The sequence below is a fragment of the Clarias gariepinus genome, chromosome 20, assembly GCF_024256425.1.
Source record: "Clarias gariepinus isolate MV-2021 ecotype Netherlands chromosome 20, CGAR_prim_01v2, whole genome shotgun sequence".
Lineage (NCBI taxonomy): Eukaryota > Metazoa > Chordata > Actinopteri > Siluriformes > Clariidae > Clarias > Clarias gariepinus.
This window is the reverse complement of record NC_071119.1, coordinates 26616083-26641163: the sequence shown is the minus strand read 5'-3', so window position 1 is coordinate 26641163 and position 25081 is coordinate 26616083. Positions and strand designations below refer to the sequence as shown.

At 37.6% G+C, this 25081-nt stretch overlaps 1 protein-coding gene across 2 annotated transcripts; it reads left to right on the top strand.

The window, feature by feature from the left end:
• The first annotated feature begins 20420 nt into the window (after nt 1-20420).
• Nucleotides 20421-24232, top strand: LOC128508846 (putative C-type lectin domain family 20 member A). Of its 2 annotated transcripts, none has more exons than XM_053480330.1 (4): nt 20421-20761; nt 20892-21230; nt 23627-23718; nt 23893-24232. In XM_053480330.1, the coding sequence occupies exons 1-4, from the start codon at nt 20437-20439 to the stop codon at nt 23992-23994; spliced, it is 858 nt and encodes a 285-aa protein (XP_053336305.1). In that variant the 5' UTR covers nt 20421-20436; the 3' UTR covers nt 23995-24232. The 2 variants fall into 2 exon arrangements, with proteins under 2 accessions (XP_053336305.1, XP_053336304.1); XM_053480329.1 differs by having other exon boundaries at nt 20844-21230.
• Nucleotides 24233-25081: the final 849 nt, after the last annotated feature.

Sequence of the window (25081 nt, the reverse complement as noted above, 5' to 3'; positions counted from 1 at the left end):
GATTTAGATGTGTAATTATAAAAGCTACGCTTGTATGTTTTTTGTTATCTTATATTTTCTTTAAATTTGTAGTAGATTTATTAACTGAAATAAACGAAAATTAATTACCATAAAAATTAAAACATTGTCAGGCCGTGCGACTGCGTCAGCAGATGTCGATGTGTTTTTGCGTTATTATAAGAATTAAATGCAGTAGGCTGTTATTATCATCATTATGTTCTTTAATAAATAATAAAAACATTTTAACAAATTACATTTTCACATCCAAGCACCCTTCGTTGCGCTGTACCACCGCCGGCGAAAACCTTATAAAATACAAGTGAAACATTAAACGAATTTATCATCACAGTACTAAAATTACAGTACAAATTTAGAACTTCAATATAAGGGTTTCTTAGTTCCATCGAATTTAAGCAAAGTAAATGTTAACACAGTGAGCCTTTATATTTTATCATGTGTAACACTCACGTAGCCAGAAAACTCTGGCTGTGTGAATCAGAAAAAGTGGGTGAGTCACAGGTGTTGTCAGATTAATGGGCAAAAACTATACAATAAACCTATATAAGCTACATAGCCTTTATAAGACTTTACTTTTATTTAAGTTCATGCACAATGACAACAAAACGTCGTGATGATGTAAAATAATGAAAGCAAACAGGGATACAGTGCTATTCTGTATCGTTTCTGTGAACTTGAGCGCATCAGAAAATGAACTGAAACGTGTATACTCACCTCACAGACGTGAAAAATATATACTTACAGAAAGCAAAATGTCTGCTATTATGTAAACATATGGGGAAAAAATTAGCTTATGTAATTCCTATAAAACGTGGATTACTACAGTGCATCCACTCACAGCTGAAACGAAAAGACATCAATTTGATAAATTATTAAAATGCGCACAAACCGTGCACAAAACTCGGCAAAGTGAAAGAGCGCGCGCGCGCGCCGCGGGTTCACGCGAACATTTTACATTTACTAAAAGATTTATTCACAACCACATTTCGGCCATTCACACACATGCATTGTGCTATGTTGTTTGTAAACACTTTTACTTTTCCCCTTCTAATCTCCCCTTTGATCAAAATGCTCCATGTAAATTCATGCCACGAGTCATTTTATCATACAAGAGTATTATGTTGTGCTCGGGCCACTAAGCGTCTGTGGATTCCAAAATTGACATTTTTACCGTTTTTTAATCACTGGAATGGAAGAAATAGAAAGTTTCCATATCATAACATGCGTTGTATTGTTTTTAATCGCTCGATACACAACCATCTGAAATAAAGCGAATCACATCGGCGTGCGTTTCACACAGCGCCACAAAGACAGTGCTTATTTAACACGTATAAATGTGTGTTTGTTATATTTCACTAAAAGGCTTATACACACATGCTTTGTGCCGTGTTGTTGTTACACACTTTCACTTTTCATCTCCACTTTGATCAAAATGCTCCCGATATGAGCCGACACAAACAGCTTCGAAAAATCAGATTATTCATCTCATAAAGAGAGGCGACATATACTTGCTGATTAAACACTGCATTTGTGAAAAGTGTTTACAAGTGAAAGCGCGTGATGTGAGCAGCATTAATTATTAATAATTAAATAATTATTTAATGCTGGACATAAACAGCTAAAATCAAGATGAAGGTTATTCTTTAGATTGTTATTATCATGTTCTTTTGCTGTTTGGGTTCAGTGTTAAAAGATTATTTGAAAATGAAGCGTCTCTTGTAGATTCATGCCACGAGTCATTTTATCATACAAAGATCATTACGTTGTGCTCGAACCACTGACTCCAAAATTGACATTTTTACCATTAAAAATAAAAATGTTTTTACAAGCCCTTGAGCTGATGTTTGTGCTATTTTCTTTAATAATAACAATAACAGTAGACAGAGAGAAACAGAGCGTCTGTCTAAACAAAATTAATTGCAGCCGTTTGCAAAATGTCCCCTTGCGCCACCTGGTGGTCATTTCACAAATTACTTTGAATTGCGACTGATTTATTTTGGCTGTTGCCGTTTGCCGGGACAGAGTGCATGGCAGTCATAGACATTCCGCGTGAGTAACCACTGTAATTAACTCTTAACACCTGCAAAAGATTCCTGAGGCTTTTAAAAACTCCCAGCCTGGTTCATTACTCAAAACTGCATTCATGGGTAAGACTGCTGACCTGACTGCTGTCCAGAAGGCCATCATTGACACCCTCAAGCAAAAGGGTAAGACACAGAAAGAAATTTCTGAACGAATAGGCTGTTCCCAGAGTGCTGTATCAAGGCACCTCAGTGGGAAGTCTGTGGGAGATAAAATTTGTGGCAGAAAACGCTGCACAACGAGAAGAGGTGACCAGAACCTGAGGAAGATTGTGGAGAAGGACCGATTCCAGACCTTGGGGGACCTGCTCACAGTGCCAAAACCACTGGTAAATGGGTTACTGACCATGGTATTACTGTGCTCAATTGGCCTGCCAACTCTCCTGACCTGAACCCCACAGAGAATCTGTGGAATATTGTGAAGAGAAACACTCTGGATGAGCTTAAGGCCGCTATCGAAGCATCCTGGGCCTCCATAACACCTCAGCAGTGCCACAGGCTGATTGCCTCCATGCCACGCCGCATTGAAGCAGTCATTTCTGCAAAAGGAATTCCGACCAAGTATAGAGTGCATAACTGAACATAATTATTTGAAGGTTGACTTTTTTTGTATTAAAAACACTTTTTTTTATTGGTCAGATGAAATATGCTATTTTTTTGAGATAGGAATTTTGGGTTTTATGAGGTGTATGCCAAAATCATCAATATTAAAACAATAAAAGGCTTGAACTACTTCAGTTGTGTGTAATGAATCTAAAATATATGAAAGTCTAATGTTTATCAGTACATTACAGAAAATAATGAACTTTATCACAATATGCTGTTTTTTTTTTAAAAAGGACCTGTATATGATCTCAACATCATAAAGTAGGAATTAATGTAAAAATTCTTTCCCCAAAATACTAAATAAATTTTATGCTTTTGTGGTAGTGCCACACTTACCTCAATACTCCCTGTATTAGGGAAACGGTATTTATTAATATTATTGAAATTATGCTTAATGTTTTTTAAAACATTATGTATTTTTAATTGAATTTGGTTTTCCCTGTGCCCCCCATTAAAAAAAAAAAAATCCTAGAATCGTCCCTGCCAAAAACCACATAATTCCTGATGTTTGTTTTCCAAGTACAAATGTAGGCAAGTTTACCTAGAAAAAAAATATTTGCAATTATTCTAGGTAAACTTGCACCTAGAATAATTTATTGTCAAACTGGATTTTCAGGCAAAAGATGATCACACTGGCCTGAGTAGAACATTTACTACAGTACTGTATAATTATGCATTATCAGCATAACAGTGAAAACAGCACCTTTCCTTAATGAGATGAACACAGTCCCATCCTAACAAGCCAGCTGTGCTCTGGTTTTACAATTATTTATAAAAAGACCACATTATCTTTGAAACATGACCTAGAAATCCAGCAGTATTGTGATTATAACTTGGTGGAAGCTGGTTATGTCACATTGAAATAGGGCCATTGCATGTAACTTTATCTGACTTTACCTTTGCTAATTTAAACACCTCCACACAGTTACTCCTAATAACCTCTAACTGACATAGATCATTAGCTCCGGCATGATGTCATCTTCCCAGTTAAAAGAAATGACAAAAAGCATCCCCTCTGTAAAATCACGATCCTGCTTACCATCCCCTTTAGATGAATAATTCTGGGCCCGTTTTCCAGATAACGCACACCCTTAGCATGCTAAGAAGACTCTAAAGATATATCTCACGTAAGTTGTTTACTTTTCTAAGTGTATTTCTCGAACTGTCCCTCGGGAGTCTTCTTAAGTCGCTGCCTCTTACGTCCGACGTTACAAGGCGCTGTCTACAGTGAAGGTACTGAATTAGCTGACATCGGTTGCTCAGGAATCGATTATTTCCTTCTTTTGCATGACAGTGTTAAAGACAGCACTTTCTATGCAAATGAAACATTGCACAAAATTCCTCCAATAACGTTTATTTTGACATGAGTTAACTTATCAATAGCGTGCCATAATAGACAAATATATAAATTAAATCACCAAACTGTCGCTAATATTTTCATGTAACCTGTAGTGGTGGTAAAACGAACCAGGTATACAATCATAATTAATTGACAAACAGCTGACAACACTATTTGCCAGCTTCAGAAACAATGTGAAGCATGTCAGTGGTTGGGGTTGTATAGCGTACTATGGAATGAATATGATAAAATGACAAAGTAGATGTTTTAAGCATTACAATCACTCAGAAAAATGAATGGATGCAGGGTTTGAAACTCAAAAGTTTATTTTCTCTTTTAACTAAATCAAATTTCATTATAAAATAAAATGTGTCAAAATAAAAGTCCATCCAGTCATTGATGATGGCTAATGATCAATGAAATACAGTACTGTATATTCTTAACAAAAAGCAGTGAGCAGCTGGACATCGGGACATGGAGCGTAAGTCCGACGTGTTGGCCTGGCACTTAATATTTACTATAAACAATAATGGATTTCTATACATTTAACATCAAATGACCACTTTGGTTGTAAGATTCAGATAATTATTTAAAAGCTAGACATTTAAAATGAGAATAAGAAAGAAAAGTATTTCTTTGTGCCCCCCTTTCCTTGTTAATGCCCTACCTGGCCCCCTGGTAAAACTTTGCTAGACCCGCCCCTGCACAGTTACCAGCTGTCAGCTATGTAGAAAAGGATCCTGGTGTTATTTGTCTCTCAGAAACAGTTCATAACTTCCCTTCAACTCATTCATGTCACCTAAAAGATAAACCTGTTTCTCCATCACCTGTTCAACTCTGATGATTCAATAAGGACATCTCCTGGTTTCACCTTTATGTTTCTCTCTCACATATCCAAACCGATCATGACTAGCAGCTTTTATGGCTGTGGCTCCAGCAAACAGCTGATAAACCGATCAGCTGATCAACAGGAGAAGGAGGGGGAGAGAATGAGAGAAGCCGAGGCAGCTGCGCAGCGTAAAGACACAGGATAACTCCAGCTTTGTGGGGTTTTTTTTGTTTGTTTGTTTTTTCATTCTAGCTGAAATACAGGACAAATTGAGGAAAAAATTCCTTTTTACCTCAATACGTAACGCAGAATATTTTCTCTGAATACGGGACGATTACGTTTTTTATGTTTGGCAACCCATACTAACTAACCTTATCAATAATTCACTCTCAGTAACATCGTAGCACCAGCACAGAAACTCTGTCATCATGCTAACTAGTGCACAGTGGGAGTTATTGTAACTGATGGTAAAAAGTTAGCAAGCACAACGAAAATAAGTTACACCTACTTGGTTTATAAGTTTTTTTTATGGTTTTACTTGGTTTTACCTAGGCTACCTTAAGTTCAGTTCTGCTACTTGGACCGGCGGCCGCCTCGGGTCTCTCCTCCTCCTGCCTCCCCTTTCACTCTTCAACCAGTGGCTCTGGTTGCTGGTTTCAGATGACACTTGTTTTCCTATGTAAAACAATTTACATTGTTTTTATAGTTGTAGAAATGTATGTGTTTTACATGGTACTCCAACAACCATGAACAGGGCTACTTTTTATGTAAAACAAGTCACATTGTTTTTATAGATGTAGAAATGTATGTGTTTTACGTGTGCGTTTTACCTTTTTAGGGTGTGTTGGAGTTTAGTCTTGACTGGTTTCTGGTCTTTACTCCATAATGTTAAGCTTATTTTATAATTATAAAACATTGTAGCTCTTTTGTAGATCCATAATTTTAAAATACTTATAATTAAAATGCCCCCACATTTTTTATTGGATTGGATTTTTTCTTGCTTTTCAAAATTCCTAGACCGTAATGATATTTACATTTATATTTAAATTTAGGTATTTGGCAACCACTGTCATGTTGAAAACATTCAAGATGCATGTATTTGTCGATGCATATCTTTGGTGATGGTGGACCAGTCAAGCAGTGTTGAAGGAATGAAGGAAACATGGTGCAGTGTGGGTGTGGTTAGAGCTGAGAGATTAGTGGCTGCTGTAGTGGCGGCAACTAAAGATGTGATTAGATGTGATATCTAATATGATAATATATCTGCCAGACATGCTGAGATCTGATAGTACTTTGAGTGTCTAAGGGAGAAAAGAAAAAAATAGTGTCATCCAAATAACAATGGTATGAAGCTCACCAAGAGATTGGGTATATAGGGAAAACAGAAGAGTGGAGCAGATTTGTTTCCCCTCCATGTCACTTGGATATTTTCAGGATGTAAATAGTTATATGATTATTAGGGATTTGTTAGTTTTTAGCTGCAGAGATGACTTTAAATGTTATGCAAATGAATTAACTGATTCTAAGCTTGTCCATGCTCTGATACTTGTTTATAATTTGCATATGTAAACAGTACAAAAGAAGGAGTTATATACAATAAATGCGAATGATGATCGATGGATGTGATGAAGGAAGGTCTTGTATAGTATGGTTATGATATCATGGTTTGAGGATGTTATATATGTGTGTGCAAACAACATTAGGATTTTATTACCTCTGGTGTAAAAAAAAAAAACATGCTGGTGAAAACTAGAGAGCATTGTTTTTATGTTGGAATGGTTAAAGCCACCTGCAACAATAAAGGCAGCATGTAAATGTGTTGCCTGTTGCTTGCTAATTGCCGTGTATGTAAATGTTTTATTGCAAACTTGGCAATAGCATCTGGAGGGATGTATACATCAGTAACTACAATATAGTTAATGTGAATTTTCTGGACAGATGTAAAGGTCTATTAACCTAACCATAAGACGTTAGGCAATGCAGTGATTTCTAGTGATAATAGAGTTTTACACCAAACTTTATTTATATAAATGCACAGCTGTTCGCCTCTGATCTTTACACAGTCTTTAGATGTCTTGTGTGCCAGGAGAATGTATATTTTAGCTAGTTCAATAGCATTGACTGGAATGGCACTATTTAAACATGTTTTTGTAAAGATTATGATGTTGGAGTCCATAATCCTTTTTATGGAAAATGCTTGGTAAAGACAGCTAATGTGGAGTTAGCTTTAGCGTCCCCTTTGGTGTTCTGGAGAGCTTTGGGATGAGTTGGAGATCAGCAGTAAAGATAACAGAAGGATGTTAAAGCAAGGCTGTTCTAAGTAAACAAACCAGCAAGGAATAAACATCTTACTGCAGAATAAATATCAACACAACACAAAAACTGGGGAAATGCTGAGGCTCACATTGTGCACTCACTGCCATTTTAGTCTTTTATAATAATAATAATAATAATTATAATAATAATAATCATTAAAAAAAAAATTATAATCATTATTAAAAAAATGTAAATACAGTATAACATTGTTTACATACATTGATTATGCTGTTTACAAAAATTTGCCCACATTTATCCTTTATACAAGGTTGCAGGGGGGTCTATTGAAGGAGACTTAGGGCATAAGGCAGGATACACTTTGTACCCTGCACAAACACGCAGTCACCATTTTTTAAAATCATAATATTACCCATCACCCCAATTTTAACTAAAAGCCTAGAAACAACTGCCTAGCTCACAATACCATAAGGCCTGTGCTAATGTTACAACCCTTGGTGGTCTAGGGGTATACGGGGCGCACATTTAAACTTGCTAGAGATTGACAAGTTGAATTCCCAGCACGGGTTGGAATCAATGTGATCACAAGCTCAATACTTTATTAGCAAATAGTGTTTATTTACATAAGGTACAAGAAGAAGTGGTACCAAGTAAAATATTTTCAAGTCAAACCAATTGTTTAATGTCAGGCACTAATAGAAAGACTGGAAATGGGGGCGGCTGAAAATAAACCAAAAACCCAGTCTAACTAATCACAATTTTCCTCCCCATCTAGTCTTCTCTAAAAATAAAAATTCTTCTTCTTTGTCTTTCGGCTGTTCCCTTTCAGGGGTCGCCACTGCGAATCATTTGCCTCCATCTAACCCTATCCTCTGCATCCTCTTCTCTCACACCAACTAACTTCATGTCCTCTCTCACTGCATCCATAAATCTCCTCTTTGGTCTTCCTCTAGACCTCCTGCCTAGCAGTTCCAACCTTAGCATCCTTCTACCGATATATTCACAATCTCTCCTCTGAACATGTCCAAACCACCTCAATCTGGCCTCTCTGACTTTATCTCCAAAACATCTAACGTCGGTTGTCCCTCTGATAAACTCATTCTTGATCCCATCCATTCTTGTCACTCCCAAAGAGAACCTCAACATCTTCAGATCTGCTACCTCCAACTCTGCCTCCCGTTTTTTCTTCAGTGCCACTGTCTCTAAGCCGTAGAGCATTGCTGGTCTCACCACTGTCCTATACACCTTTCTTTTCATTCTTGCTGATACTCTTTTATCGCACAACACACCTGACACTTTTCTCCACCCATTCCAACCTGCCTGTACCCGCCTCTTCACCTCCTTTGAACACTCTCCGTTGCTCTGGACCGTTGACCCTAAGTACTTAAAATCCTGCACCTTCTTTACCTCTGCTTCCTGTAGCCTCACCGATCATCCTGGGTCCCTCTCATTTACACACATGTATTCCGTCTTACTGCGGCTAACCTTCATTCCTCTGCTTTCCAGAGCATACCTCCACCTCTCCAAATTTTCCTCCACCTGTTCCCTGCTCTCGCTACAGAGCACAATGTCATCTGCAAACATCATAGTCCATGGAGACTCCTTACCTCATCTGTCATCCTGTCCACCAGAGCAAACAAAAAGGGGCTTAGAGCCGATCCTTGATGCAGACCCACCTCCACCTTGAACTCTTCTGTCACACCTACAGCACATCTTACCACTGTCTTACAGCTCTCATACATGTCCTGCACTACTCTAACATACTTCTCTGCCACTCCAGACTTCCTCATACAATACCACAGCTCCTCTCTTGGCACCCTGTCATACGCTTTCTCTAAATCTAAAAAGACACAATGCAACTCCCTGTTACCTTCTCTGTACTTCTCCGCTAGCATCCTCAAAGCAAATACTGCATCTGATGTACTCTTTCTAGGCATAAAACCATATTGCTGCTCACAAATGCTCACCTCTTCCCTTAACCTAGCTTCCACTACTCTTTCCCACAGCACCATTGTCTGGCTCATTAGCTTTATACCTCTATAATTGCCACAGCTTTGCACATCTCCCTTGTTCTTAAAAATTGGCACCAATACACTTCTCCTCCATTCCTCTGGAATCCTCTCACTCTCCAAGATCTTGTTAAACAAACTTGTCAGAAACTCTACTGCCACCTCTCCTAAGCACTTCCATACCTCCACAGGTCTGTCATCAGAACCAACAGCCTTGCCACTCTTCATCCTCTTCAACGCCCTTCTCACTTCACTTCTACTAATATTTGCTACTTCCTGTTCCACAACAGTCACCTCTTCTACTCTTTGTTCTCTTTTGTTTTCCTCATTCATCAACTCCTTAAAGTACTCCTTCCATCTTTCCATCACCCTCCTGGCATCTGTCAGTACATTTCCATCTCTACAGTATCTTTAATCACTTTAACCTGCTGCACATCCTTTCCATCTCTATCTCTCTGCCTTGCCAACCTGTACAGATCCACCTCTCCCTCCTTACTGTCTAGCCTAGCATACAAGTCCTGATATGCTCTTTGTTTGGCCTTTGCCACCTCTACCTTCACCTTACTCTGCATCTCCCTGTACTCCTGTCTACTCTCTTCAGTCCTCTCAGTGTTCCACTTCTTCTTAGCTAGCCTCTTTACCTGTATACACTCCTGGACTTCCTCATTCCACCACCAAGTCTCCTTGTCCACTTTCCCCTTACCTAATGATACCCCAAGTACCCTCCTACCTGTCTCCCTGATCACATTGGCTGTAGTTGTCCAGTCAACTGAAAGCCCCTACTGACCACCCATAGTCGTCTCAACTCCTCCCTAAAGACTTCACAACATTCTTCCTTTCTCAGCTTCCACCACTTTGTCCTCTGCTCTGCCTTTGTCCTCTTCGCCTTCCTCACCACCAGGGTTATTTTACACACGACCATTCTGTGTTGTTTGGCTACACTCTCCCCTACCAACACTTTGCAGTCACTGATCTCTTTCAGGTTACAACGTCGACACAAGATGTAGTCGACCTTGTGCCTCCACTCATATGTCACCCTATGTTCCTGCCTCTTCTGGAAGAAAGTATTTACTACTGCCATTTCAATCCACTTTGCAAAGTCCACCACCATCTGTCCTTCTACATTCCTGTCCTGAAGACCAAACCTGCCCATCACATTTTCATCACCTCTGTTCCCTTCCCCAACATGTCCATTGAAGTCTGCACCAATCACCACTCTCTCACATCTGGGGATGCTCTGCATCACTTCATCTAACTCACTCCAGAATTTCTCCTTCTCTTTTAACTCACATCCTACCTGTGGGGCATAACCACTAACAACATTAAACATTATCCCTTCAATTTCCAGCTTCAGACTCATTACCCTATCTGATACTCTCTTCACCTCTAGGACATTCCTTACAAACTCCTCTTTTAGAATAACTCCTACTCCATTTCTTTTCCTATCCACACCATGGTAAAACAATTTGAACCCTGATCCTAAGCTTCTAGCTTTGCTACCTTTCCACCTGGTCTCCTGGACACACAGTATATCCACCTTCCTTCTCTGCATCATATCAACTAACTCTCTTCCCTTCCCTGTCATAGTCCCAACATTCAAAGTCCCTACTATCACTTCTAAACTCTTGCCTTTCCTCTTCTCTCTCTGCTTTCGAGCACGCCTTTCTCCTCTCCTTCTTTGACCACCAGTAGCCCAATTTCCACCAGCACCCTGTAGGTCAACAACACCAGTGGCAGTCGTTGTTAACCCGGGCCACGACCGATCCGGTATGGGAATTATATTCGTGATTCGCATCATTGATTTGGCAAATGTTTTACGTCGAATGCCCTTCCTGATACAACCCTCTGCATTTATCCAGACTTGGGACTGGCACAAGAAGACACTGGAAAGAAGATTGGAAATAAAAATTCTCGAAAAATAAAAATAGGGGAAAGAAAAAAAAAAGAATAAATAAATAAATAAAATGAACGAAACACTCTAACTGGCTACAATATCTAAATCAAAAGGGATATATTGGCACGCACCCTCTTACCTAGTGCATCTCCAAACAGCAGGTTACCTACATGTTGATATGTATACTACGTAGCTTACTTCCCTAAACCAGTCTCTCAACCGCAAAGATCACCAGCATATTGACGAATAAAATAAACAAAGTGTGGCCAGGACAAAGTGAATCTCAAGCCTGCCTCTAATTCCTGAAATGGCTTTTTAAAAGCCAGCTGGAGGATGAGGATTGGTCGAAAGTACTGAGATGTGGAGCAGCCAATCAGAAGAGTGGAATGACGGGATTGGTTTACCTAATGGGACATGAGCCAACCAATCAGAAGCAGCAAGCAATGGATGGAACCACTAAAATAACCTAAAAAAGAAAAAAACCTGAAGTAAAAGAAAAGGGTAACCGGCACTAAAAAACAACCACCCAATAATGTTCTGGAACGTAACACCCCCTTCTTTTAGGAACAAACATTTTAAACATTTTGTAAAACAAAACAAAAAAATCAAGATAAAATGAAACAATAACCCACACAAATTCATTAAAAAGTAGAAGGGGAAAAAAACAGACTTACATGTCAGATCGAGACAAGGTGTCAGCTACAATGTTGTCTGTTCCTTTCTTATGTTTGATCTCTAGATTATAGTTTTGTACAATCAGAGACCAGCGCATCAGCCTCTGGTTCTGATTATACATTCTTGACAGAAGAACAAGTGGGTTATGGTCAGTATAGACGACAACAGGGAGTGAACTAGAACTCACATACACTTCAAAATGTTGGAGTGCCATAAGTAGTGCAAGAGCTGCAAGTTAGTGGAGTAATTAAATTGGTGTTCATTAAATTTGCAGGAAAAATAAATCGGGTGGTCAATTCCATCTTCAAGGTCACCTTCCAGGTTATGTTATAAAGAATAAATCAATAAGAGTAAGTAACATAAGCAATGTACAGTAAGGGAGAAAGGAGAGTTGATTGTCCAGAGTTACCTCAAGGTCGCTGGCAGTGATCTTAGAGTATCTGGAGAGATCATAAGATCCTGACAGGCTGAATCAACTGGGAGGATCAGCTGTTTGGTTTTGCTGAGATTATTTTTTTAAGCTTGAGCTACCATCCAAGATAAGATACCTGTCAGACATGCTGAGATCCGAGTGGAAACATAAATGTCTAAAGTACGAAAGGAGAGAAGGAGTGTCATCTGCATAACAATTTATTAGTTATCTGTAAAATTATATTTATAATAATAATTTATAATAACATCAATTGCCTATGATCAGAAGATAAACAAAGAAATAAAAAAAACAAATATTTCAACAGATATCTAAGAGACAATTAATATTTAATTTTTAATGATGATTATTTACATTTACATTTAGGCATTTGGCAGACGCTCTTATCCAGAGCGACTTACAAAAAGTGCTTTAATGTTTACAACATTGGATACATACTTACACTGGGTTAACTAGGTTAATAACTAAGTACCATTAGTCCAACACATCTGAGTTTTGTTTTTTTTTTGGGGGGGGGGGTTAGTCCAAATACTGGAGAAACAGATGCGTCTTGAGTCGTCGTTTAAAGATAGTCAAAGTCTCTGATGTACGGACATCTAGAGGAAGTTCATTCCACCACCTAGGTGCCAGAACAGAAAAGAGCCTGGATGAATGCCGCCCTCGATCCCTGAGAGATGGTGGGATGAGGCGAGCAGTGCTGGAGGATCGGAGGGAACGTGGTGCAGTTCGTGGTGTAATTAGCGCAGAGAGGTAAGTGGGTGCTGGGCCATTTTTAGCTTTGTAGGCAAGCATCAGTGTTTTGAATTTGATGCGGGCAGCTACAGGAAGCCAGTGCAGGGAGCGGAGGAGTGGGGTGGTGTGGGAAAACTTGGGAAGGTTAAAAACGAGTCGTGCTGCTGCATTCTGGATCAGTTGCAGAGGACGAATCGTGGACAAAGGCAGGCCTGCCAGGAGCGAGTTGCAGTAGTCCAGTCTTGAAATAACGAGGGACTGAACAAGCACCTGAGTAGCCTGTGAAGAAAGAAATGGGCGAATTCTTCTGATATTGTAAAGAAGAAATCGACAAGAGCGAGTAAGGTTAGCGATGTGTGGGGAAAATGACAGATGATTGTCCACGGTTACCCCAAGATTGCGGGCAGTGGTTGAGGGAGTGATTTGGTTGTTGTCCATGGATATCACAAGGTCTTGCCCTGGAGATGAGTCACAAGGGATAAACAACAGTTCGGTTTTACTGAGATTAAGCTTCAGCTGATGAGCAGCCATCCAAAAAGAGATGTCTGCCAGACATGCTGAGATCCGGGTGGAAACCTGAGTGTCAGAGGGAGGAAAGGAGAGAACAAGTTGAGTGTCGTCTGCATAACAGTGGTATGAGAATCCATGCGATAATATGACCTTACCAAGAGACCGGGTATAGAGGGAGAACAGAAGAGGACCAAGTACTGAGCCCTGCGGGACACCAGTAGAGAGTCTACGTGGGGCAGATGTAGATCCCCTCCATGTTACCTCATATGACCTTTCTTTTAGGTAAGAAGCAAACCATTGCCACGCTGTTCCACAAATTCCAAGGCTTGTAAGAATAGATAATAGAATCTTGTGGTTCACGGTGTCAAATGCAGCTGACAGGTCCAGGAGGATGAGGACAGATGAAAGTTTAGCAGATCTAGCAGCATGGAGCTTCTCAGTGACTGACAGAAGGGCAGTCTCTGTGGAATGTGCCACTTTGAATCCAGATTGGTTTGGGTCATTAAGGTTGTTCTGTGAGAGATAAAGAGACATTTGATTATAAACCGTTCTTTCAAGAATTTTGGAAATAAAAGAGAGCAGTGATACCGGGCGATAGTTGTTAACTTCTGATGGGTCCAGGCAGGGTTTCTTGAGGATGGGAATAACCCTCGCCTTCTTAAAAGCGGCAGGAACATGACCAGATGATATGGATTGGTTGATGATGGCTGTGGTAAAGGGAAGGAGGTCTCGTGAGATGGCCTGGAGCATTGTGGAGGGGATTGGGTCTAATGAACAGGTGGTGGGGTTAGATGACGAGATGATCTGTTGAATCTCGTCAGATGACAAGTTGGAAAATTCTACTAAAGGAGGGAAGGAAAGGTCCTGAGGTTATATTTATGATTATATTTTAGTGATCAAAATAAAAGATCAGCGTTTCAAAAGGGTCCAATTATTGGCCTGTATTAAGTACAAAAGAGTTTTGTTGCTTTAGTTTTTCTGGTCTAGGCAAAGCAATAATATGTAGCTATAAAATAAAGTCTGATGACCTGAATGTACTGAATGACTGACAGAATGAATGTCCTCATGTACGGTATGAGATTGAGTATCTAATGAAAACTACATCAAGTTCTAGTGTCTAATATTAATTGCCCATGATATTCTAGTAATCTGATTGGTTACTTGTTATGAATTGTTTAATCATCTGCTTCATTCCAACATCTCTGGACTGCAGTTACTGTACAATGTAATGGCTGATTTCAAGTTCCAGCGCTGCCACTCTGACCACTGAACTGACTGACTGACTGCAGTAACATATTATAATAAAATACTTTTTAGGAGACATTTATACCAGTTACACTGACTGTTGGTCTCAAGTGACACTTGTTTTTCCATGTAAAACAGGTAACATTGGTTTTTATAGTTTTATAGGGTGTATGTTAGTTTTACCTGGGACTCCAACACCAAAGAACAGGGCTGCTTTTAATTTATTAAGAAAAATATATTTAAATACAATGCTCTTTTCCTTACTTTGTATGGTGTGTAGAAATTTCCTTTTGACTTTTTTATAGCATTTACTACCCAACGAACAGTACATTTCCTTTTATGATTATAATATTCTGTAGTTCTTTTTAGACTTTTCATTTTTTAAACAACAATTATAAATATACAGCTGGATTTTTCCCAGTGGATTGAATTTTGCCATTTTTATTCTTACTAAGAGGAACTTACTTAGAGGAACAATAATAATATTCCTTTAAATGTTGTATCAAATTATTGAAACGTGGCTGTTCCACACTAAAGGTGACATGATGAACTCATTTACTTCCTTTCTGTGCTGAAATTTGAAGACAGTGGGTCAGCATTTGGTTTTGTTTAAACAAGGCGTCCAGAGTCACACACATGGTAATTATTTCAGGTTTAAGAAGAGCACAGATGAAGGAAACAGGTAACCTTTCGAGAGACTTGTGTACAAGCATTGAAGATGAAAAAAAATAGGGATTGAAGAAGCAAAAAAGCCTTTAGATTTTTATTCTACAGGTATGTTCAGTACTTTATCCTTATTGTTAGAATAAAGAAAATATTAAATGATTTGTTTTGTAAAACATAACTTAAAGTTTAGTAATATTGTAAATGTATTATAACCACATAATAAGTAGCATGTTTGTTAAATGTATTCATTTATTAATGAGTTGCTAATGTAGAAAAAAAAATTAAGTATTACATCTGATGCATGACTATTGGATAGATAGATAGATAGATAGATAGATAGATAGATAGATAGATAGATAGATAGATACTGTATTGAACCAAAAAGAAATTCATTTACATTAACCTATGTTCACATATGATGTTTCTATTTGCAAGGAAATTTAAGAGTAATCTGTTCTAAATATACGGTAGTTTTAAAGTTTATAGTAAGTTTATATATAGGTACTATATAATACTATACTATATATAATAATATAATATCTAATATCACGGTGATTACCATAATGATAAAGCAATCTGAATTTACATGGCATACCTGGATGTAAGTATAATTGATTGCACTATAAACAATGTTAGACATGATCTCCGTTTTCTGACAGACACAATGCAACACAACACTTCATGTTCTTAAACATACTGCCAAGGATATGGGGGGGATAGCAACATTTTGGATTGAATGCTTTTCTTCCAATTTTTACAGTCAGGAATACAAAATTTCTTCCTAAATTCACTTATATACATGGACACGAGGCGAGGTACTGTAATACACTAGAAGCGCCGTGCCAATGTCACCTACTTTTAACGCGATTCACTGGTCATTTGACCGCCTATTTTGAATGGGAAGCTGTCGCTGACACACATTGATCCCTAGATGGCGCTTTAACCCAAAACAAATAGTTTAGCTACAAGATCAACTTGCACCTTGACAATGCACCATTTATTCCCGCATTGATAATCAGCGATATTTTGTTTTTTATATATTCAACTAAGAAAACCTACTACAAAGTCTCTAAGGGGACAAAGGAAGAGAAAGAAGTGGCAGAAGAAAAGAAAAAGTCATAATTTGCATTATAACCCAAAACTTTTGTTATATAACCCAAATAACACGCATCGGTTTAGCGTGCGCTTTTGTTCTGTGTAGAGCGAGGAGTAAGTTTTTTCCTTAAGCACCCTTAAGGCTACTTAAGGGCTTGTCTATGGCCCCAGAAAAGATAAAAGTTGTCGATGAAGTTGATTCCTTTTGAACTGCAGGTTCTTTGTAGCCATGTGTTCAGCCCAAGCAACCATGAAACCATGTTAGTCCCCCTTGCTGGGAGTGGTCCACTGATGAACAACTAAATTTCAAGTCTTTAAAGTGTTTTAAAGAGTTTACTGAAATCCTTCTTTTGCAGTCTTGTGCTTGTCAGAATGTTTCAAAGTTCTCGAAGAGACGGTTGCTTGAGAAAAGCAGTATGAAACTGTTGTCCTGCTACTGATGTTCCTGATAATGGAGTCCCCGATTATCAGAGTCCTGACCTTGGTTTCACTCTGAGCTGAATCCCACTGTCTGCTCGACTTTGAGTGCCTGTTGGTAGCAACATTAGTTCCTGGCTGATCTGATATCACAGTTAGAGTTTCCTCACCCACATTCATTAATGCTTTAAATCTCAAGATGAATGGGGGTGGCAAAAAGGTGTTTGCAAGTCTTATCATAGCCATATCTAAAGAAGAGTATGCTCTCACAGCAAAATGAGATACTCGTGACCATCTGATGTCTCGAGTAGCTTTGGGTCTTGCTTCTTGTTTGTGCCATTGATTAATCTGTCAATCAGTTTCGGCATGTTCCTATACTCTTGGCAATGTTGAAATTTGCTAGATTTACTAGACTCACCGGGTGTATGCTGAGGGGGTTCATGCAGACCATCTGCTGAGTATTTTGTTTGAACACTGTGTTGATCTGCGGAAGTAAAATTCTTTGAGAAATCAGAGAAAAGTACAGATATAGGGAGCAAACGCAGAGCAGTTAGCAGGAATGTCCGAACTGAAGCGATGTCAGAAGCAAAAATAAATAAATAATAATAATAATAATAATAATAATAATAATAATAATAAATATTTTAGTGAATATTACATTTGTAATTCCTTTCATATCTACTCTTAATAATGTGAATATATTAACAGAATTGACATATCTCCAAATATGGAATAAAAAAAACAAGGAGAAATGTAATGGCAATGAAAAATCTGACAATCTAAAAATGAAAGATTGCAAGAGAGGAGTTGTACTGATTTGATGTTTTCCAAAGATAATACAAGAATACATGGATTAATATAATAGTGCAGTTTTGTCAATATTAATAATACTTAACAATATAACCATAACCATATATAAAATAAAAAATGTCTGAGTATGTTATCCAGACTCTTTAAGATAAGTTAGGTAGAGAACGGTTAATTTCATCATTTTAGCTTGGGGGTGGGGCTGTACTGGACTTTTCCTTTCCTCTCTTACTTTCTTGTAGGGGACAGTTGGCGATTGCGTGCTAAGCGCTACCACAGTCCGTTGTTTTTGCTCGCTGTCGGACACTCTCATCCTTCCCAGTTGCATGGGCTCATACTCACTAGTCTCTATCGAGACATGACACGGCTGGCTAGTGTAGTTGCACCAGGAATGCCTCCATGTTATTATGGTCATGTTGAATTTGCATCATGTCTATTTAGATTTAAGTGATGTCCTGAAAAAACTCATTTAATACTATCGCATGCAAGGGCGTAGATTTGCTCTAGACATTGGTGGGGACCTATGACTCCCCCACCCCCAACCCCCCCCCAAAAAAAGTAAGACATGTCAGATCAAAATTTTTTCCAAAAACACTAATGAATCACTTACATCCTCAGCCTATCACTCCTCATAATGCTAAATATTACTATAATCAACATGTATAATACACACACATGTTATATATAACCAACATTCATGTGACCCCTTCTCTCCATCGCTGTCTGATATACAGCACAGTTGTTTAGGTTCTGTCAACTGACAAAACAGGATAAACACGTCATTTCAACAGCAATCATTTTATTTAACTTTTTCTGAGTCTTATCTCGAATTAAATCATTAATGTTTGCCAAGTCAGTGAATGCATTTTAAAAACTATTTGTGCGAAGTAGATTATCTATTGGTGAACTGTCGACAAAATTTTGGCCATGGCAATATTAGTATGTAGCATATCAATTTCTTTTACAAGACTGATTTCTTACAAATAGTCGTCATTAAATTATGAGAACTGACAGGGATCATATTTATATTTTTACATTTAGCTGTTTAATCTGCTGTTAGTTTTAAGTTCGTATTCACAGACTATAGCCTGTCCTGCTATAATGAATGTGCGTCAAAGCGGTAAAAAAAAAAAAACACTAGCATTAACTTTAACTGTTGTCGTTACTTTGATGGGTTGACTAGCGAACTTAAAGTAACTTACACTTTTCTTTGAAAAAAAGCTCATGTCCAGCTTTTTTTTTTTTTGCTGCCGCCATCCTCACATGTATGTCACCTAACATGAAAAAAACTCCACTGCATTTGGCACTGCTTGTATCTAACCGCAGCCATAGCCTCTCACATGATAGCAGGCACATCATAAAAGGCACAGCCAATCAAAATGTTCATATGTGTTTTGGGGGCGGGAGGACTCAAGAAGAGAACATGATTTATTCCTTTCTGCGTGTTTAGGTTAATGTTGACATCATGGTTTATTTATTTTTTTAAGTGGATTAAATTATTGGTGGGGACATTTCAATGGTCAGAGAATATTGGTGGGGACACATCCCCTCCGTCCACCCTAAATCTACACCCCTGATCGCAAGACTCAAGAGTGCTTTAAGCACGTTTATTTCTCCTGCTGCAGCGAAGTATTCTGTCAGGATTAATGTATAGTTGGACACAAGTGTAGGTAAGCAAAACTAGATTTATTAATCCAATTTTCAAAACAAACATAGGCAGTTCATACACGTAATCCAGAAACAGGCAAGGGTCGGTCAATCGGCAAAACACGTACTCTTAGGGCAGTCAAAACTTGGAAACCAAATTACCAGTTCAAAAGTCATATACTAAAAAGTAACACAAATAAACATGGCTTGGTAACATCCGGAAAAACTGTTGGGAAAGTATAATCCATATTGCATAGTTACATACTTGTAACTTATTTTGTACTTAAGATTGTATTTTTTTTAGAAACTTGTCCATCATGAAGCTGAATCTTGTTCTTCTTCTATGCATCACTGGTAAGAGCATTTTTACAAACCACATTTTTGTAACATATATATATATATATATATATATATATATATATAATTACTAAGAATAAAATTGTTTTATTTAATTTTATATAAAATTAAATAAGAATAATTACTCATTCAATAATTTAATAGCTTTTTAAAATAATTAATATTTATGATTTCTGAAATGTTACTTTAAAATTAATTTATTACAATGTGTACATTATCTATTTTTAATATAGGACACCTCATCATCATGTGAAATTGTTACATTATAACACCAGTTTATCCTAAATAATGTATTCCAAAAAATGTGTAATTCTTGTAAAATTAAATTAATAAATTATATTATATCAATGGTATGTAATTTTACTGATCTCAGCACGTGTTTAGAAAAAAAAAAATCTTGAACCATATTTTTTGTAAGAAAATGGTTAATCTGAATTATTTGAGTATCTGGTAGTAATTTCTTAAATGTTTTCTTAATCATTCTCAATTTGTAACAAAGACGAACTCAACAAGATGGTAAGTTTAAAGGATGAGCAAGTTTATTTACAGTTGTGGAAATCATGGCAGGTTTATGAGATGCAGTTCTTTATCAGGTAAGTAGTTATTATTAATTCACTTCGGCTGAGTGGGTGACGTGTACTAACTGACTGTGACACAAACGGAGGAGCTTAAATATTAAATCACTGGATAACTTTAGCAAATTAAACTTATATATTGAAATAGAATGTCACCAACAGGTCTGGTCCATGTTGCTGTATCCATCCTGCTAACCATGCCTCACAGATATGAGCTGATCACAACACCAATGACATGGACTGCTGCACAGGATTACTGTAGGGCGAAGTACACTGACCTCGCAATAATCTTAAGTAATACTGACTGGCTAAGACTGAACAAAGTAACAATAAGCAAAGGTCTGGCAACATATGTCTGGGCCGGATTGTGGAATGATGTCAATAGCTGGCGCTGGTCCTTAGGCGACATCCCATTGCAGAGTGGCACTTATACCAACTGGTATACTGGAGAGCCGGGTAATAATGCACCAGGTGAAGCATGCATTGCGATGGGTGGAAATGATCAATGGTGGGATGTTCCATGTACACAGCTAAGAGCCTTTGTGTGCTACGATGGTGAGTTCTGTTGATTTGCTTATTTTTAGTTTGAGGATAAAATTTTCACATTTTACATTGTACCATGGTTTCATATTTTCAGTAGAGACAGATGGTGACAAAGATGTGATTTATTTATCCCCCCGCACAGTAAAATTCAGTGGTGCTAGCAGGTTCATCAGCATCACTAATCCTGTGTTGACCTGGATTGATGCTCGAGCTTACTGTCGACAACATCACACAGACTTGGCAATCTCTTTTAGCAGCTCAGACAACTCCATAATAGGGCAGGTGTCAGGAATTTATGATCCCTGGATTGGACTATACAGAGACACTTGGAAGTGGTCAGATGGGACCAATGCTACAAACCTCCCTTGGATTCCTGGACAACCTGATAACAGTGGAGGAGTTGAGAATTGTGCTGTGGTTTATAATGACCTGTTAAATGATGTATCTTGCACCAGCCTGTACGGTTTCTTCTGTCACACCAGTAAGTCTTTAGTTTTTTCAGCTGTTACATCTAAGATTAATTTAATGGCAAATGCCTGCCACTGCCCCCAAAACATTTAATTTTATAGGTATATATCTGCTGCAAAAAAATATAGTATACATATCTTACAGTTCAATAAATGGAAACATTAGAAAACTAGTGTAAATTACCTCAAATATTCACATCTAATCTAATTTAAAGACTCATTCGATAAAATTAGACTAATTTCCACAATATATAAAACTTTCAGAATAGTGTCACGTTCAGGGTGTAGTGGCTGGTGTTGAACGCCGTGGGCGGAAGGAGCAGGCATAGAGGCAGAGGGGTTGTGTAAACAACAACAAAAAAAAAGTATTTTAATGATGGTAAACATAAAAGTATAAGTAAAGACTTAACAAACAAAAGTAACAATCAAACTCAAACAATACTTAACTTTGTGCTAACAAGGGCTCTCTGGCAGGACACAGGCTAAAGGACAAATACCACACAGGCAAAAGGACGAAACACAGGAAAGAACACAACTACGTGTGGAGCTGAAACTGGACAAGACACGTAGAGACTAGCGGAGACGGGACTAGGGCTAAAGACTTGGCAATCAGCTAGGCTGGCTTTTAGCTAAACATGGTTAAGATTACTTCTTACCATGGCAGTCAGCTACACATTCACCTAGTTAAGCATGTCTTTAGCCCGACATGCACTAAGCTACACTTACCTAATAGCTCAACACACACTAGGGAATTTGGGCACAGAAACACAGACAAGGGATACCCGGTGGCTAGGCTAGGGGACACTCAAAGGCTAGGCTCACTGGGATCTAGGGAGGCAGGAAACACAGAAAAGCTAGAGACACAAAGGGGCTATGGCTAGAAGCATGCTAGTTACAGTAACTCAACATAGATTTTAGCTCAACACACACACCTATCTACTTACCTGCTCTAACACAAGAAAACAGGAGGACAACAACCACACCTGACATGACTGCAACAGCTCCACCAACATAGACACACAAAATATTTACAGAAAACATTGCCAATAAGAGAGCCCAAGTCACCAGAACATAAATCAAAATATAAACTAAAAGAACTAAACACAAAATGCCCACACAAATGACAGAGGTTAAACCAAAAATGCTCGACCCAGTTTCCCAGACTAAACAGCTATTTATAGTTAGATTAATGGCTACCTCGGTTTAGGTGTGCACTCGCATCACCTGCCCGAGGTGCCTTCTGGGAAACTGAGTCAGCCAACAAAAATTAACACCTAAACAACAACAACGTCTGGTGGTGGACCCTTACAAATAGGAGGTAAATGAACCATACACCTCCTTCACTAGTTGTAAGCACAATGCAATGTAAAATTCAATACAGTATATTAGAAAATATAAAAATATATATTAGCAAAATGTAAATGTGCTCACCAGGGTGTAATAGTTTTTCTGCAGTTATTAACATGTCAAAACCTGTTTAAAATTATATCCAATGATATGTAAGAAATCAGTGTTGTATTTGCCAATTTCTTTAAATATTATTTATGTAATATAATATTTTTTATACAATTTCACCTAATATTATTCTCTTTAAGAGTATAGGTACATACACTTATCATTTGCCAATTTCTCTACTACTTTTTTCTTTTTTTTAAATGGTTTTGACCCTAACCTACCAATTTGTTTAAATCAAAACACTATCCATTACACCAATACTGTCAAAAAAGAATTAAAACTAAACTGGCTAGCTCACACATGCGCCCATACCACCCATGGTGACTGCCCATAATGCCCATATTTCAACCCATATCTACAATAGTATTCATTGTTAGTGTACAGAGGTGGAAAAAATAATACAATTTTGTACTCAAGTAAAAGTACCGTTACTTTAGTAAACTTTTACTGAAATACAAGTAAAGTTAACCTCATTAAAATCTACTCAAGTAAAAGCAAAAAGGGGTTCATTAAAAATTTAATCAGAGTAAAAGTTACTGAGTTTTTTTTTTTTAAAGGGGGTGGGGTGGGGGATTAAACATCCTTGCGTAATAAATCTGTTGCCTTTGTTGTGCTTCAAATTAAAGTGGTCGCTTAAATATGACCAGAGGTTTGCTTTATAAGAATTTGTTGGCATTTCACTTTTAGCTGTGTCTGCACATCTGTTTTTATAATTTTTTTATTTTCATTCATTTATTTTTTACTTAGTAGTGAATATGATTTAAAATGTAGTAAAGTACAATACTTCGAACAAAATATACTTAAGTAAAAGTATAATTACAGATTTTAAAGTTTTAAAAAGTAGAAGTACACAAAAAATCCACTTAATTACAGTAATGCAAGTACGTCTAATTCATTACTTTCCAGCTCGGTATGTGTATGTGTTTATGTTTGTGCTTGCGTGCATGTTTTACAGATTTTCCAACAAGAAGTCAGACAGTGAGACTGCAAGTGAAGTCTGATTGGAGTGTGTTCGATCCTAGTGTGCAGTCGTCCATCTTAGATCAGGTGACTTACAGGACGTCTTTAAAATATTGACAAATTGTGTATAAAATGCCCCAGATACCATTTTTTACTGCTCACATTCTGAATTTCCTGTTTTCCTAAAGACTTCTGCTCCTTTAATAATTGTTTGCTTCTCCCATCACATATTTCAATTTCTTGTTGGGTTGATTGATTCAGATTAAGCAGAAACTGAAGAAAAATGGAATATTGGAGACTACTGTCACCTGGAGTGTGATGCCAGATGGAAATATCTTCCACAAGAAGAAAAGGATTAGCTGAAACACCTGAATGCTTATGTTTGAGTCAAGTAGATTGAAGTTTATTAGAATAACTAAAATTGTATTTAATCTACAACATTTATGCTTTAATAAGTAGAGAAGTCAGCCGACGATTAGCAAAAAGTAAGAAAATACATAAATAAAATATATGTAAGTTTAATACTCTGTAATACATGTAGTTTTTAATGTTCATAACACACCTAATCAGTTACCAAAATGACATTAAAAGTGTGATACAAATAAAGCATGATACAAATAAAATTGAATTGAAACTATTTTACAAGCTCATTATTTTCTGCTACTTTCAAATCACCATGACTTGATCATATCTTCATATCACCAGGAAATAGAGCCAAGGATCATAATTTAAAAAGTTGTATAAAATATTATAATAGTATTGATGCAAAATTTGACCATAAATAGAATAATCAGTTATCTAAAAAATTGCTGAACTGGCGGTGCTGCAGATCCACACACAAAAATCTCTCTTGTAGCTGCCAAAATACATTTGTCTCAAACCAAAAACATGGTGTAAATATTTGTGCAAAACAAGCAGGATCATTATTTGTTTCCATTTTTTTGGTCAGTTTGTTCCTGCTTTAACATCTGCCCTTATTTTTTTTTCATCCTGTTACCCATGGGGTTAAAAAAGAAATGGGGGACAAAAGTTTGTCTTTTGCATATGCACAAGTTGTACAAGTTGCCTGTCCAAACACTCTCATGGACTGTCTCTCAACCTCTCTGCTTGCTCAGCTTGACATCAGATAACAACATTGCAACAAAATCAACCAGTCAGAAACAATATGAGTGTAAATTAATTTTTTCTAACCTGAAAACCTATTGGAACATCTTTTCTGTTGCCGGTTGTGAAGCATGTGTGTATCAAACACGCTAAATTTTGGCTTATAAAATCTGATGAGACGCACCTGCAGGTTATAAATAGGAGTAAACCGGAAACATTGCTCAGATCTTTTGTATTCAGACCGCATTGTGCACGTGTGTTACAAGCAAATTAAAAAGCAAATTGAAAAGCAAAGAAAAGTGTTTAACTCACCAATATAAGGGCGGAGTTTAAAGTGAGATGTCCC